The following is a 17,083-nucleotide window of genomic DNA, read 5'->3' on the forward strand; positions in this document are numbered from 1 at the left end:
GTAGGCTCAGCAACATGCACATGTCCTGAGCTCTGTATTTATAACATTGCTACAAACATTATTGCATTTTCCTGATCCTACATTAGTATGCTTTGATCAAAAAAGAATACCAAGATAAATTAGTAAACATGATGCTATAGTTAAATTATTTCTATGGAAAATGAATGTTTAATTGTGACTGACATGTCTTTTTCTCTTTGACCATACATTGACATTTTTTAGATTCATGGAGCATTTTAAGTAAGACCCTAACCTTTCAATAAATCCAAGTTTATCTACAGTCCACGAAAGACATTCCTCGCCGTAGCTGACGTGGTCTTCTCCCAATGAAGGCAGAGGTACAGTATAATTATTTTGCAAGTTCAAGAAACATCTCTCTCTTTGCAAATGATCTTGGTCACAACATGGAAGAGCTTGTTTGTTTTTGGACTTTGATATTCTATCTTCACAAATTCTTCCTTGAATAATTATATCCTATAGAGAGAGATTAATTCATTTGCTAAAATTCTGGCTTTCTGCTTGAATATTTGTAAAGTAGATATCAACATGTATGACATTTTTGGCATATGATGGTCTCCATGCTGTATTTTATAAAGTAGCTGTCTTAAAGGGACACTGAACCCAAATTTTTTATTTCGTGATTCAGATAGAGCATGCAATTTTAATCAACTTTCTAATTTACTCCTATTATCAATTTTTCTTTATTCTCTTGCTATCTTTATTTGAAAAAGAAGGCATCTAAGCTAAGGAGCCAGTCAATTTTTGGTTCAGATGGCTGTACAGCACTTGTGTATTGGTGGGTGAATTTATCAACCAATCAGCAAGAACAACCTAGGTATCTAAAAATTACATTCTTGCTTTTCAAATAAAGATACCAAGAGAATTAAGAAAATTGATAATAGGAGTAAATTAGAAAGTTGCTTAAAATTGCATGCTCTATCTGAATCACGATAGAAAACATTCGGGTTTAGTGTCCCTTTAAATTGCAGTGTTTTATGTTTCAAAAGCCATTTCTGCATATAGGGAGAAAGAGATACCTTTCCTTTCATGAGATGTGACTATATTATAATCAGTAAAAAAGGCCCCTTCCATATAATCTAATTCTAAAAATTGTGATCTTCCAGACTCAAAGGGACAGGAACCCACATTTATTTCTTTTATTATTTCTATATTTGGATAGAACATACAATTTTTAACAAATTTACTTTTTTATCAAATTTGCTTCATTCTCTTGTTATCCTTTGCTTAATGAACAGCCTTGCACTGCTGGCAGCTAGCTGAATCCATCTAGTTAGCCAATTACAAAAGACAAATGTGTGCAGGCACCAATTAATTAATTTATTTATTTATAAAATATTTTACCAGGAAGGATACATTGACATTTCTCTCATTTTCAAGTATGTCCTGGGTCCACAAAATATTGCATTGATACAATAGGGTACAATAAAATTCAAAAACAATAATAATACACAATATATGCAAAAGTTTTACATAGAACAGGTAGGAAATATATAATCAACCATGACAGGTGCATTCTGTTTTGAGATATGTAGAGAGGGATATCTTAAAGGATATTAGGCTTGGGGAAGGTTTGAAAGTGTGCGGGAGGTCATTCCATAACTGTGGCGCTCTGTAGGAAAAGGAGGATCGAGCTGCTTTCTTTTTGTATAGAGGCAAGCAAAATAATGTGCTGGTACTGGATCGGAGGTTATAGGAGGTGGGAATAGCCGGGGAGAGCATTCTGCTCAGGTAGGTTGGGAGCTTCCCAGAAAGGCTCTTAAACACAAGGCAGGAAAGATGGAGGGTGCGTCTGGATTCGAGCATCAGCCAGTTTAGTTCTTTTAGCATGTCACAATGGTGGATCCTGTAGTTGCATTGTAGCACAAAGCAGCAGAACGAGTTATACAATGTATTAAGTTTATTAAGGTGAGTTTGCGGTGCAGGTGCGTATACTACATCCCTGTAATCCATGATAGGCATCAGCATTTGCTGTACAATCTTTTCCTTTACTGTAGGGCTGAGGCAAGATTTTTTTCTGTACAAGGCACCTAGTTTTGGATAAAGTTTAGATGCAAGTTTTTCTATGTGGAGGCCAAAAGATAGATTAGGGTCTAACAACATACCCAAGTATTTGAAAGAGTGGACTGCGGTAAGTGTGCAATTGGATTTTGTTTTGATGCGTAGATGGGAATTTTGTAATTTCTGTAATTTAGGACCCGTTCCAAAGATCATTGTGGAGACATATTGTGATCAATCCGATACATATGATCGAAACCAGGTTAACGGACGATCAGCAATACCAGAGTTTTTTTAGTTTGAGCAGTAGTATGTCGTGGTCTACTGTGTCAAAAGCCTTTGCAAAATCAAGGAAAATAGCTCCAGTTAGGTTTCCTTGTTCCATGACAGCTTGGATGTCATTGCAAACTTTTAGGAGGGCAGTTGTAGAGGAGTGATTTGGGCAAAAACCTAATTGATCAGGGGTCAGATAGTTAGAAAGTTGGTAATACTCGCAAAATTGCGTATGGACGCATTTTTCTAAGATTTTTGACAATACTGGGACCAATGATATAGGGCGATAGTTAGAAACCAAGGTTAACTCCCCACTTTTATGAATAGGCACTACTCTTGTAGTTTTCCAAAGTTTGGGTATGTATCCAGACATCAAGGATTCGTTAATTAGGGTTGGGACAGGCTTAGCAATTGCCGGCGCACTGAGCTTCAACAGCATTGCTGGGATTTGATCAGGTCCAGACTTGTTTTTCATTTTTAGATTATTAAGTTGTTTCTTAATGACATTGATGGGTACCAATCAGCAGCTAGCTCCAATAGTGTAGGATATGTGCATATTCATTTTCAACAATGGATATCAAGAGAACAAAGCACATTTGAAAATAAGTTATTTTAAAAGTGTTTGAAAATTACATGCTCTATCTGATTCTTGTAAGTTTAATTTGGACTTTCCTATCCCTTTAACACTGCAATATTCCACAAAGTGGTTGGTTTCACACGTTATTTATAACTGTGTTTAACTGGCCTCAGAAGGAAACATACATTACAACATGGCTGCTCCCATTGCTATACGGGCACTAACATATTACATCTATTTTTTCAACATTTAAACAACTAATATAATTTTAATAATACATCTACATAATGTTATAAGGCTAAACTTTTCTTTGAATACATAACTATGTCTAGGATATCTAGTGCTTAATGTCTTGGGCTGGTACTTCTGCAGCCTATCCTCAAGAGAGTCTCTCCAGCTTCTAAGTGGGATGTTGTATTTTAAGGTTTGTATGTTGTTATTAACGAGACAGTAAAGTATTTTTATATGTAAAGTATACATCAGCAATTAAGCACTGCACTGCAAAAGGTCTATAAAAATATATGTTTATGAGCTTTAAAACCTATCATTCCATTCTGTTTGCAATGTGCATGGTTTTGTTATTGCCAGAAAAAGGTGTAAAATAGCGCCTTAATTGATTAAAGAAATAACTAGCATCTCACGGGAAAAAATGCATTATTTTTCCAAATTATAAATCGCAAATAGTTTCTGATTCCGTTAAAACTAAGCACAAATACTTACTTTACTGAAGAAGCACTCAAGATGAGGTTGTTCAGCACAACAGCTAGCAATAAAGGATCTCAGCTCATTAAACAGTCTTTCAATGTCATCTAAAGAGCTGAATGCCAATCTTTGACTGTAGAACACAATGGCCCTGCAAAGGTGACATATATAAGACATCAAAGTTCTTTTTTTACCTTTTTATTTTATGTTTCTGATGGACAAAGAAAAAAAAAATATCTATCTGAATATCATAAGTTGTTTTATGACTAACATAAAGCTTAAAGGGACAATAAACCCACATTTTTTCTTTCATGATTCAGATAAAGAATACCTTTTTAAACAACTTTCTAATTTACTTCTTTTATCTAATTTGCTTCATTCTCTTGATATTATTTCCTGAAAAGCATATCTAGATAGGCTCAGTAGCTTCTGATAGGTGGCTGCACATATATGCCTCATGTGATTGGCTCACCAATGTGCATTGATATTTCTTTAACAAACAACATCTAAAGATTGCAGCAAATTAGGTAATAGAAGTAAATTGGAATGTTGTTTAAAATTGTATTCTCTATCTGAAACATGACAGAATTTTTGGGGGTTTAATGGCCCTTTAACCCCTTAGTGACCAGAGCACTTTTCCATTTTCTGTCCGTTTGGGACCAAGGCTATTTTTACATTTTTGCGGTGTTTGTGTTTAGCTGTAATTTTCTTCTTACTCATTTACTGTACCCACACATATTATATACCGTTTTTCTCGCCATTAAATGGACTTTCTAAAGATACCATTATTTTCATCATATCTTATCATTTACTATAAAAAAAAATATAAAATATGAGGAAAAAATTGAAAAAAACACACTTTTTCTAACTATGACCCCCAAAATCTGTTACACATCTACAACTACCAAAAAACACCCATGCTAAATAGTTTCTAAATTTTGTCCTGAGTTTAGAAATACCCAATGTTTACATGTTCTTTGCTTTTTTTGTAAGTTATAGGGCCATAAATACAATTAGCACTTTGCTATTTCCAAACCATTATTTTTCAAAATTAGCGCTAGTTACATTAGAACACTAATATCTTTCAGGAATCTCTGAATATCCATTGACATGTATATATTTTTTTTTAGTAGACATCCCAAAGTATTCATCTAGGCCCATTTTGGTATATTTCATGCCACCATTTCACCGCCAAATGCGATTAAATACAAAAAATCGTTCACTTTTTTACTAATTTTTTCACAAACTTTTGGTTTCTCACTGAAATTATTTACAAACAGCTTGTGTAATTATGGCTTAAATGGTTGTAAATTCTTCTCTGGGATCCCCTTTGTTCAGAAATAGCAGACATATATGGCTTTGGCGTTGCTTTTTAGTAATTAGAAGGCTGCTAAATGCCACTGCGCACTACACGTGTATTATGCCCAGCAGTGAAGGGGTTAATTATGGAGCATGTAGGGAGCCTTTAGGGATAATTTTAGCTTTAGTGTAGTGTAGTAGACAACCCCTAGTATTGATCTAGGCCAATTTTGGTATATTTCATGCCACCATTTCACCGCCAAATGCGATCAAATTAAAAAAACCGTTAAATTTTTCACAATTTTAGGTTTCTCACTGAAATCATTTACAAACAGCTTGTGCAATTATGGCACAAATGGTTGTAAATGCTTCTCTGGGATCCCCTTTGTTCAGAAATAGCAGACATATATGGCTTTGGCGTTGCTTTTTGGTAATTAGAAGGCCGCCAAATGCCGCTGCATTTCACACGTGTATTATGGCTAGCAGTGAAGGGGTTAATTATGTAGCTTGTAGGGAGCTTGCAGGGTTAATTTTAGCTTTAGTGTAGAGCTCAGCCTCCCACCTGAAACATGAGACCACCTGATCCCTCCCAAACAGCTCTCTTCCCTCCCCCACCCCACAATTGTCCCCGCCATCTTAAGTACTGGCAGAAACTCTGCCAGTACTAAAATAAAAGCTATATTTGGGCCTTTTTTGTGTTTTTTAAGCATATTTACATATGCTGCTGTGTAGGATCCCCCCTTAGCTCCCAGCCTCACTGATCCCCCACCAAACAGCTCTCTAACCCTCCCCCTCTGCCTTAATGGGCGCCATCTTGGGTACTGGCAGCTGTCTGCCAGTACCCAGTGTAGTAAAAAAAAATGTGCCTTTTTATTTTTTTAAATGATCTTTTCTGTAGTGTAGCTTCCCCCCCCCCCCCAAGATCAACCCCCCCACCCCTTCCAGGTCCCTTAGCTGTTTATTTACAGCTTTAATAATTTTTTTTGATTACTTTACCCAGTTTATTTTTCTGTAGTGCAGCGGTTCCCTCCCGCTCCCGCCCCGTGCACGCGCCCGCCCGCCGCCCCCCGTGCACGCGCGCGCTCCCGTGCGCGCTCCCGCCCCTCCCGCCCCCGATCCCGCCCCCCTCCACTCCATTCGGCACATCGATGGCCGACCACCCGCCTCCCAGACTTGCTCCCACCCACCAACGATACCGGCCACCGATGTCCGGTGCAGAGAGGGCCACAGAGTGGCTCTCTCTGCATCGGATGGCCAAGGGGGGTTATTGCAGGATGCCTCGATATCGAGGCATCACTGCAATAACCGGAAAGCAGCTGGAAGCGTGCAGGATCGCTTCCAGCTGCTTTCCAGACCAAGGACGTACGCCACACGTCCTCGGTCATTAACTGACTTTTTTTTGAGGACGTGTGGCGTACGTCCTTGGTCATTAAGGGGTTAAGCAGTGATACCTAACTTTGGCACCCCAGATGTTTTGGAACTACATTTCCCATGATGCTTAGGCATCATAGGAAGTGTAGTTCTGAAACATCAGGAATGCCAAGGTTAGCCATCACTGGCCCGGGGGTTGATTGCAGTCAATCGAAATTCCTGTGTAATGTGCATTGAATTCTTTTTTGTTTTTTTAATTAAAAACTATTCCAAATCATTTGAACCCGATGATCTTAAGGTCTATTAAAGAATGTTCGTCAGTCCTTCTATTTCTTTGGTGGAATGATCTTCTTCACCAAAAATTGTATTTTATGAAAAACGTAAAATTTGAATATAAATCAAACAGGAATATATTAAATTAAATATGCACTGCGTAAATTGTAATTTAAGTACATTGGATGTGAAAAAATCACTTAGAAATTCATACTTATAAGTATTAAATACAAAGCATAATTGTTGTTTTTTTGTTTTTTTTAAATAACCTGAAAATGGTCGTTCCATAAGCACATATGAAGTTCAGTTTTTTCTTGCAAACTAAAAGTTGGCGAGCTGATCTCAAAACGTACAAAATACTTATATCCTAATAGAAAAACACATGTATACAAAAAAATATAGGTGATTGTAAGACGCTATATGCAGAAAGCAGTGTAATGTGGTTTATATTGGCTGCAGGATTTTATTTTTAAAGTGCGTCCCCCTGCTCACTGCTAACTTTGCTCCACAGAGCGAAGTTACCCTTTCCAGTGAGTTCCATTACTTTCAATAGTAGACATCTCGCCACTTGCAGGGACTGCCCCTTTTTTACAATAATTCCACCGGGGCAGACCCTGCAAGGGTTGGCAAGAAAAACCAGGGTGATTTGGCGAGGTTTAGATCATCAGGCCGCCAGTGAAAACAGCATCTTAGGCATTTCACATTAATTTTGTGGAACAAAATAACCGTTTTATCTGACATAGGGGCAATTTAATGTCTTTCAAGCAGTTTTCAAGGATTTTTGGACTTTTTTTAAATTCAAAACAATGGACTTGTTGAAAAAACTTTTTTGTGTGCTTGTTTAAGTGGCATTTTTGGTCATTTGCTCAGCTTTTTCTTGTGCCTTCTCAGTTCTTGAGGAGTATTTATTAAAGGTCTTGCGGACCTGATCCGACAGTGCGGATCAGATCCGCAAGACCTCGCTGAATGCGGAGAGCAATACGCTCTCCGTATTCAGCATTGCACCAGCAGCTCACAAGAGCTGCTGGTGCAATGCTGCCTCCTGCAGACTCTCGGCCGCCAGCAGGGGGGTGTCAATCAACCCGATCCTACTCGATCGGGTTGAATTGTGGCAATTCCTGTCCGCCTGCTCAGAGCAAGCGGACAGGGTTATGGAGCAGCAGTCTTTAGACCGCTGCTTCATGACCGCTGTTTCTGGCGAGTCTGAAGACTCGCCAGAAACACGGGCCCACAAGCTCCATACGGAGCTTGATAAATGGGCTTCCATGTGTTAATAAATCATATTTTTATTTAATAAAATTAAAAATAAAATTCAGATCACACAATTTGTACAAATAAATAAATACTATCATCTAATTGTTTATTTATTATAGTAATAAAGTGGAGTTTTAATCATATTAATTTTAATGGTAATCAAAAATGTATTCAACTATTGATGGACGCATTTAATTAATTTAGATTACGAGTTTTGCGTTATGACTCATAACGCTGCTTTTTCACTACCGCTGCTATTACGAGTCTTGTAGGTATAGCTGTACCGCACACTTTTTTGGCCGTAACGCAACTACCGCACCTTTCAAAAAGTCCTTTTTCAATGGGACTTCTATAGCGCCGGTATTACGAGTTTTGCCTGGGAGGCCAAAAGTGAGCGATAAAGCCTATATTGACAAGATTTGTACCGCCATCTAAAGTCAGTAGTTATGGGTTTTGCGCTACAAAGCTGTAGCATAAAACTCATAACTAAATTGTTACAAAGTACACTAACACCCATAAACTACCTATTAACCCCTAAACCGAGGCCCTCCCGCATCGCAAACACTATAATAAAATGATTAACCCCTAATCTGCCGCTCCAGACATCGCCGCCACTATAATAAACATATTAACCCCTAAACCGCCGCACCCCCGCATCGCAAACACTAGTTAAATATTATTAACCCCTAATCTGCCGCCCCCAACGTCACCGCCGCCACTATACTAAGTTATTAACACCTAAACCTAACCATAACCCTAAGTCTAACCCTAACACCCCTAACTTTAATATAATTAAAATAAATCTAAATAAAAATTACTATAATTACCTAAATAATTCCTATTTAAAACTAAATACTTACCTGTAAAATAAAACCTAAGCTAGCTACAATATAACTAATAGTTACATTGTAGCTATCTTAGGTTTTATTTTTATTTTACAGCTAAGTTTGTATTTATTTTAACTAGGTAGATTAATTAGTAAATAGTTATTAACTATTTACTAACTACCTAGTTAAAATAAATACAAATTCACCTGTAAAATAAAACCTAACCTTTCTTACACTAACACTTAACATTACACTACAATTAAATAAATTACATTAATTAAATACAATTAACTAAATTACAAAAAAAATAAACACTAAATTACAGAAAATAAATTATCAAATGTTTAAACTAATTACACCGAATCTAATAGCCCTATCAAAATAAAAAGCCCCCCCCAAATAAAAAAACCCTAGCCTAAACTAAACTGCCAATAGCCCTTAAAATGGCCTTTTGCAGGGCATTGCCCCAAAGAAATCAGCTCTTTTACCTGTAAAAAAAAATACATACAACCCCCCCAACAGTAAAACCCACCACCCACACATCCAAACCCCCCAAATAAAATCCTATCTAAAAAACCTAAGCTCCCCATTGCCCTGAAAAGGGTATTTGGATGGGCATTGCCCTTAAAAGGGCATTTAGCTCTTTTTCTTTGCCCAAACCCCCAATCTAAAAATAAAACCCACCCAATAAACCCTTAAAAAAAACCTAACACTAACCCCCGAAGATCCTATTACAGTTTTTGAAGACTGCATATCCATCCTCATCAAGCCGGGAGAAGTCTTCATCCAAGCGGGCAGAAGTCCTCAACGAAGCCGGGAGAAGTCTTCATCCAAGCGGCAAGAAGTCGTCCTCTAGGCAAGCAGAAGTCTTCATCCAGACGGCATCTTCTATCTTCATCCTTCCGACGTGGAGCGGCTCCATCTTCAAGATATCCGGTGCAGAGAATCCTCTTCATACAGTCCCGGCCATACACTGAAGGTTCCTTTAACCCCTTAATGACCACAGCACTTTTCCATTTTCTGTCCGTTTGGGACCAAGGCTATTTTTACATTTCTGCGGTGTTTGTGTTTAGCTGTAATTTTCCTCTTACTCATTTACTGTACCCACACATATTATATACAGTTTTTCTCGCCATTAAATGGACTTTATAAAGATATCATTATTTTCATCATATCTTATAATTTACTATAAAAAAAAACTATAAAATATGAGGAAAAAAATGGAAAAAAACACACTTTTTCGAACTTTGACCCCCAAAATCTGTTGCACATCTACAACCACCAAAAAACACCCATGCTAAAAAGTTTCTAAATTTTGTCCAGAGTTTAGAAATACCCAATGTTTACTTGTTCTTTGCTTTTTTTGCAAGTTATAGGGCCATAAATATAAGTAGCACTTTGCTATTTCCAAAACATTTTTTTTTCAAAATTAGCGCTAGTTACATTGGGACACTGATATCTTTCAGGAATGACATGTATATAATTTTTTTAGTAGACATTCCAAAGTATTGATCTAGGCCCATTTTGGTATATTTCATGCCACCATTTCACCGCCAAATGCGATCAAATACAAAAAATCATTCACTTTTTCACAAAATTTTTCACAAACTTTTGGTTTCTCACTGAAATTATTTACAAACAGCTTGTGCAATTATGGCATAACTGGTTGAAAAATCTTCTCTGGGATCCCCTTTGTTCAGAAATAGCAGACATATATGGCTTTGGCGTTGCTTTTTGGTAATTAGAAGGCAGCAAAATGCCGCTGCGCACCACACGTGTATTATGCCCAGCAGTGCAGGGGTTAATTAGGGAGCTTGTAGAGAGCTTGCAGGGTTAATTTTAGCTTTAGTGTAGTGTAGTAGACAACCCAAAGTATTGATCTAGGCCCATTTTGGTATATTTAATGCCACCATTTCACCGCCAAATGCGATCAAATAAAAAACAAAGTTCCCTTTTTCACAAACTTTAGGTTTCTCACTGAAATTATTTACAAACAGCTTGTGCAATTATGGCACAATAGGTTGTAAATGCTTCTCTGGGATCCCCTTTGTTCAGAAATAGCAGACATATATGGCTTTGGTGTTGCTTTTTGGTAATTAGAAGGCCGCAAAATGCCACTGCGCACAACACGTGAATTATGCCCAGCAGTGAAGGGGTTAATTAGGTAGCTTGTAGAGAGCTTGCAGGGTTAATTTTAGCTTTAGTGTAGAGCTCAGCCTCCCACCTGAAACATCAGACCCCCTGATCCCTCCCAAACAGCTCTCTTCCCTCCCCCACCCCACAATTGTCCCCGCCATCTTAAGTACTGACAGAAACTCTGCCAGTACTAAAATAAAAGGTGTATTTGGGTTTTTTAGTGTGTTTTTTTTAGCATATTTACATATGCTGCTATGTAGGATTCCCCCTTAGCCCCCAACCTCACTGATCCCCACCAAACAGCTGTCTAACCCTCCCCCTCTGCCTTAATGGGCGCCATCTTGGGTACTGGCAGCTGTCTGCCAGTACCCAGTTAAGAAAAAAGTGTTGTTGTTTTTTTAGAAAAAATCCCTTTTTCTGTAGTGTAGCTTCTCCCCCCACCCAAGACCAACCCTCCACCACTCCAAAATCACTTTGTTTATTATTTTATTTATATATTAGTGCCCTTTTGCCCCACATATGTATTTAAACTTTTCTGTAGTATAGCATTTCCCACCCGCTCCCGCCCCCCGTCGGCTCCGCCCCCAATCCCACCCCCTCCACCTTAAACAGCTCACCGATGGCCGCCCACCCGCCTCCCAAGTCGGCTCCCACCCACCAACGATACCGGCCATCGATGTCCGGTGCAGAGAGGGCCACAGAGTGGCTCTCTCTGCATCGGATGGCCATGTAAGGTTATTGCAGGATGCCTCCATATCGAGGCATCACTTCAATAACCGGAAAGCAGCTGGAAGCGATCAGGATCGCTTCCAGCTGCTTTCCACACCGAGGACATGCAGGGTACTTCCTCAGGCGTTAACTGCCTTTTTTTTGAGGACGTACCCTGCACGTCCTCGGTCATTAAGGGGTTAAATGACATCATCCAAGATGGCGTCCCTTGAATTCCGATTGGCTGATAGAATTCGCCAATAGGATTGAGCTCGCATTCTATTGGCTGATTGGAACATCTTGTGAAATATTTGTGCAATGCTGTCCCCTGATCATTCGCGGCCAATCAGCCACTAGCAGGGGGTGTCAATCATCCCGATTGTATCGGATCGGATGATTTCAGTCCGCCACCTAAAAGGTGGCAGAGAAGTTAAGGAGAGCAGTCTTACAACCGCTGCTTCTTTATTTCCATTTCAGGCAAACCTGAAACAATGGGCGTAGAATGCAGCATCCGCTGCTTAATAAATCTACCCCCTTATCTTAAATGTAGAAGTTGTATCCATTATTTGTCAGTTATGTCAATATTTCTCACTTGCATAACCATCCTATTTTAAAAATATAAAAGTATTTGATTTAGCAAATGACTTAAAGTGACAGTAAATCAAAATTAAACTTCAATGGGTAAGATAGAGCATGACATTGTAAATAACTTTCCAATTTACTTCTGTTATTAATTTTGCTTAGTTATCTAGGTATTTTTTGTTAAAGAGTAATCCTAGGTGAGTTTAGGATTGTGCATGTGCCTCTAGCCGTCTGGTAGCAGTGTGTGCACTATTGTTTATAGCAATGTTATACATAGAAACAAACACTTAAAGACACATGCATGACTCTATCAGCCTACCTAACTTTACTCTTTAACAAAGAATATCAGGAGAGCAAAACAGATTTAAAAGTTGTTTTAACCACATGCTCTATCTGAATCACGAAAGTTTAGTTGTGACCTTACTGTTCTTTAAACATTTCTACTCCTTGGGAGGGTATGGCATGTAAGACCATCAAAAGCAACTTATGCACATGTCCACCAATTGCTGGTTGTGTTCAGTCAATTCTTGAATTTTTTAGTATTATTATCATTTATGTAGCGCTGGGTACGATGATAGGGGTATACAAGGACAAGGATTTGTGATAAAATACAAAACATAACAAAAATAAATAAATCTAGTACAGGAGAAAGAGGGCCCTGCTCCAGAGAGCTCACAGTCTATAGGTTTAGGGTGCAGAGACATAAGGTTGGGGTAGCTTGTCACATCGGTTGTAGTTGCAGCAGTGAGTCAGGCAGTTCATGTATTAGTTTGGTTCGGATGAGAGATGGTAAGCCTCTCTGAATAGGTGGGTTTTCAAGGAGCATCTGAAGCCAACGGCAGGATTTGGTAAGTGCTTTTATATGTGGGTTGAATGTGAGCTTTGAGTCTAGTGTGACCCCAAGACAGCAGACCTGGGGTGAGGTTGAGAATAGAGTCTCCAAACGTCAGAGAAATGTCAGGTGTTGGATGTCTCGAAGAGGGGGGAATAAGAACCAGCTCAGTTTTGGACAGATTGAGTTGGAGGTAGTGTGAAGACATCCAAGAGGAAATTGCAGAGAGGCAGTCGGAAATATGGTTGAGTAAAGAGGGAGAGATATCAGGAGAGGAAAGATAGATTTGGGTATCATCAGCATATAAGTGGTACTGGAATCCAAAGGAGGCTATAAGTTTCCCAAGGGAGGATGTATAGAGAGAAAAAACAAAGGGGCCCAAGACAGAGCCTTGCAGTACAGCAACTGAAGCATAGGATTGCAAGATATGTTGTTAAAGGAAACTGAAAGTGAGCGGTTTGAAAGATATGAGGCAAACCAGGAGAGGGCTGTGTCTCGGATGCCAAATGAATTAAGTATTTTTAGGAGGAGAGGATGGTCGACTGTGTCAAACGCAGCGGATAGGTCAAAAAGAATTTAAAGGAGTAGTGGCCTTTTGCTTTAGCTAATAACAGTCATTTGTTACTTTAGCAAGAGCAGTTTCTGTTGAGTATTTAGGGCGGTAACCAGATTGTAGTGCAAGTAAGGAGTTAGTTGTGAGAAATTAAGTTAGCTGATTATAGACCAGTAGTTCCAATTATTTTGAAGCAAAGGGCAGTAAGGAGACCGGCCAATAGTTAAAAGGCATGGAGGGGTCGAGCAAGGGCTTTTATAGGATTGGTATGATTGACGCATGCTTGAATGTATCAGGAAATGTGCCAGTGGTGAGAGATTGGTTAAAGAGATGAGTTAGAGTAGAGGTTAGTGAAGCAGAGAGAGAGGAAAGAAGTTGTGAAGGAATAGGGTCAAGTAGGCAGGTTTTGAGATGAGCCAAGGATAGGAGTACAGAGACTTCTTCTTCTGTTACAGGAGAGAAGTAGTATAGAGTTTTGTTAATAGAAGGGGTGGGTAGGATTGCTGGGTTTGAGGGGTGTGAGGTGCAGATATCTTTTCTAATGGTGTCAATTTTATTTTTGAAGTGATCAGCAGTAAGGTTGGTAGTGGGCGGGGGTGCAGGCAGACGTAGAAGGGAGTTAAAGGTTGAGAACAGCTTTCTGGGGTTGGATGCGTGATATGACACAAGGGAGAAAAATAGACTTGTTTGGCCAGGCTGAGTGCAGAGTTGTAGGACTTAAGGATGAATTTCTAATGCCAGAAATCAGCACAGAATTTATATTATCATGCTGCTATAGACATTTTGCAATTAATTCAGCAACTAAAATAAATAAGGTCAGATATTTTGGTGCATACCAGTCTGCTTCATACAGTGCCTTCTATGCCAAGTTTGTCTCTAGTTCTAATCCATCGGTTTGTGGTGTCAAAACTTTTGCACACAGCTTGGGTGATCTTTGTTTTCTAACTAACTGTAGTCCATTAAAAGTGCTGCCATTATAATTAGTCAAGCCGTCTTTATTATTTATACAATATAACAGAGAAAATAATTGAAGAACCCTGAAGGGGAACTCAAAGAGGCGTGCTGAATGTATGTTTGTGTAATGTCCAAATATTACCAAATAGTTACTTTTGTGTAGAAGTAACAAATTGTCCAAGATGCAGAAACTGTAACAATATAAAATGTTTCCATTGTGTGGCAAGGCACCTCTACTTGAACCCGGTGCACAGGGCAATCTATACAAACGAAAAGATGAAAAGAGGGCGCCTCATAGTGTAATATGTTCCATATGGATTGGTGGATGCTAGTGGTAAATATGCTTACCAGATCAAGTTGCACCGTACTATGACCGGTGCTAGAAGGCTGGCTAGCACTCTGCAGTGGCTAGTACACTGATCGGGGTGTCCCCTGCGTAGTTCTCAACTGGAATCCAAGTTTCGGCAAAACCGCAGACACTATCAATATCCACTTGTGGGGTTAGAGGAAGGGTTAAAACAAGAGGACAACTTCCGATATTTAAAAGGTAAGAAAACACTTTATTTTTTTACAGCAACACATTTCTTGACCAAAACACACTGGTCGTTTCTTCAGGCAGTATAAAAAAATGAATACAAAGCATTGTAATTAGTAACATTATATACACTTGTAACAAAATAAAAACGGAAGTTGTCACACAAAGAGGAACCAATGGAAATAGGAGTGTGAACTGCGTCTTAGGAAAGGAAAATTACTTTGGCTGGAGCCGTAACAGGTGTTAAATGTTAAGTGCAAATTAATCAAAATGGTTGATTCTTTAAGAAAAGAGAGACTTTTTGTGCAAATTACAAACACTCAAATAGCATACTAGTGGAGCCTTATATTAGAAACAATGTATACTTAAATTTTTCATCTTTTAATGAATAAAAAACCTTATCTATAAAAAACATGCATTTTAGTGTATGCATACACATAAAAAGTATATTGCTTCTTCAAACATGATCCAAATATTTGCCTAATAAAATCGGATAAATTGTGAATTGTGAGTATATGTAAAACCAAATAAGTGAGAATGTGTGATAGTGAAAATATAATATGAGTCATCAGTGTCGACAATTTAACTGGCTTTTGAAATAGTAAGAGAAACAAATATGTTCGTATATTAAAAAATGTAATATGTCAAATGTCATCGTATAAAAGGTGTAAAAATAGTTGTTAACCAAACAATGATACATGAAAGAATTAAATATATCATTGTCTTGTATATCTGGTTGAATGGATCCTACGATGAGACAGAGGAAAGTGTATCTGTACCAATAAAGTCTGTGGTATAAAACTATGTCATTAAATACCAGTATATAGAATTCCCAGTGGGATCTATGAAACAATAATTTCATATGTGAAATAGAGGTCTGTATTCAAAAAGGACCTGATAGGCCCTCTCTGCATCAGTAACTCTGCAACTCTATTTCTGCAGTGCCCCACTCGTGGGACATGCAAAAATAGCGCAATCTCGCCCAGGACTGCCTGGTTATACAGGGTATGATGCTGGTCCTTATGGGCTTAACGACCAGCGTCATACAGCAGTGACGTGCAGTAATAGGAGGCAGGGGAGGCAGTGCCTCCCATGTCCAATGAGGGAAAAAAAGATTTAAAATAATATTTATTAAAAAAAAAGTGTTTTTTATTTTAGAAATTTTTGGCCACGCCCACCCTCACCCCAAGGGTACCCCCCACCCCCGATGGCTATTACTATTACTATTACCCAGTAGTCTGTGCGCTGTGCGCTACTGCACTTGCGCTGCAAAAGTCACCAGGCATCATCATCCATTGTTGCGCAATTAGGAGGCAGTGAGCCGGTCCACTGCCCTCCATTAATTGTGCAACATGGATCTAACCAAGTGTTGACTGCTCTAAATGAGCTGCGCCACCCACTGGTGACTCGCCGGGCCCGCATACAAGCTCCAATGGAGGCGGTTCTCAAAACCGCCTCCATGATGAGCTAGTTCACTTGAGCCAATCATTATTCAGTAGCACTGCGGGGAGGCGTGCCTGCTGGGCTGCTGAATGACAGGTGTGGGTCATGTGACCATTTGTGACGTTGTGTGTGCCGAGACAGACTGGCAGGAAGACTCAGTAGAGTGTGGAGGGAGTTGCTGAGGTGCTGAGCATTAGTCTGCGTGCCCAACCGTGCTGCCTAGTGCCTACCTAGTTGTGGCTGTCTGGAGGAGGTCTGTCCTGCCCTGGAGGACTGAGGACTGTGCTAGTGTGCTGCCTGGAGGGGACTGAGGGACTCAGGGTCTCGGAGGGACAGGAGAAGGAGGACGGTGGTGGACAGAGGAGCAGAGCCCCAGTGCCACGTGGGTGGACCCGGTCGCAGTGGAGTGAGTGACAGTCGTCGTTTGAAGTTCTGTGACAGTGTGACACTGGATTCTTTCTCGGGTAAGGAGAGGAGAGGACCACCAGACCACTTAGGTTAAAAATGTTTATCGATGTTCATAATGTGGGTGGTAGACATTTTTTTTTAATATGAATATACAACACATCTTCAAGTTCTCACTAGTACTATTTTAAATTATTTTTGAATTCCATTATATATAATGCAGTAAGTAAAATATTTTGTAGTTGTACACTTACAGCTTGCTATTTTATTTGGTAGATAAAATGAAATGAATGAAAAACAAACATAAATTAATTAACACATCAACAGAAGATAATGAGGGTTA

General features: G+C 39.1%; 1 protein-coding gene across 1 annotated transcript in view; it reads right to left on the reverse strand.

The window, feature by feature from the left end:
* Nucleotides 1-17,083, reverse strand: part of LOC128648108 (albumin) — a 93,928-nt gene that overhangs the window by 46,036 nt on the left and 30,809 nt on the right. Inside the window, exons 3-4 of the mRNA XM_053700767.1 lie at nt 3,587-3,719; nt 254-474 (exon numbers count right to left, since the gene is read on the reverse strand). Of these exons, the coding sequence (XP_053556742.1) occupies nt 254-474; nt 3,587-3,719 (354 nt within the window). The remainder of the gene's footprint in view (nt 1-253; nt 475-3,586; nt 3,720-17,083) is intronic.

The sequence above is a fragment of the Bombina bombina genome, chromosome 2 (genome assembly GCF_027579735.1).
Source record: "Bombina bombina isolate aBomBom1 chromosome 2, aBomBom1.pri, whole genome shotgun sequence".
Classification (NCBI taxonomy): domain Eukaryota; kingdom Metazoa; phylum Chordata; class Amphibia; order Anura; family Bombinatoridae; genus Bombina; species Bombina bombina.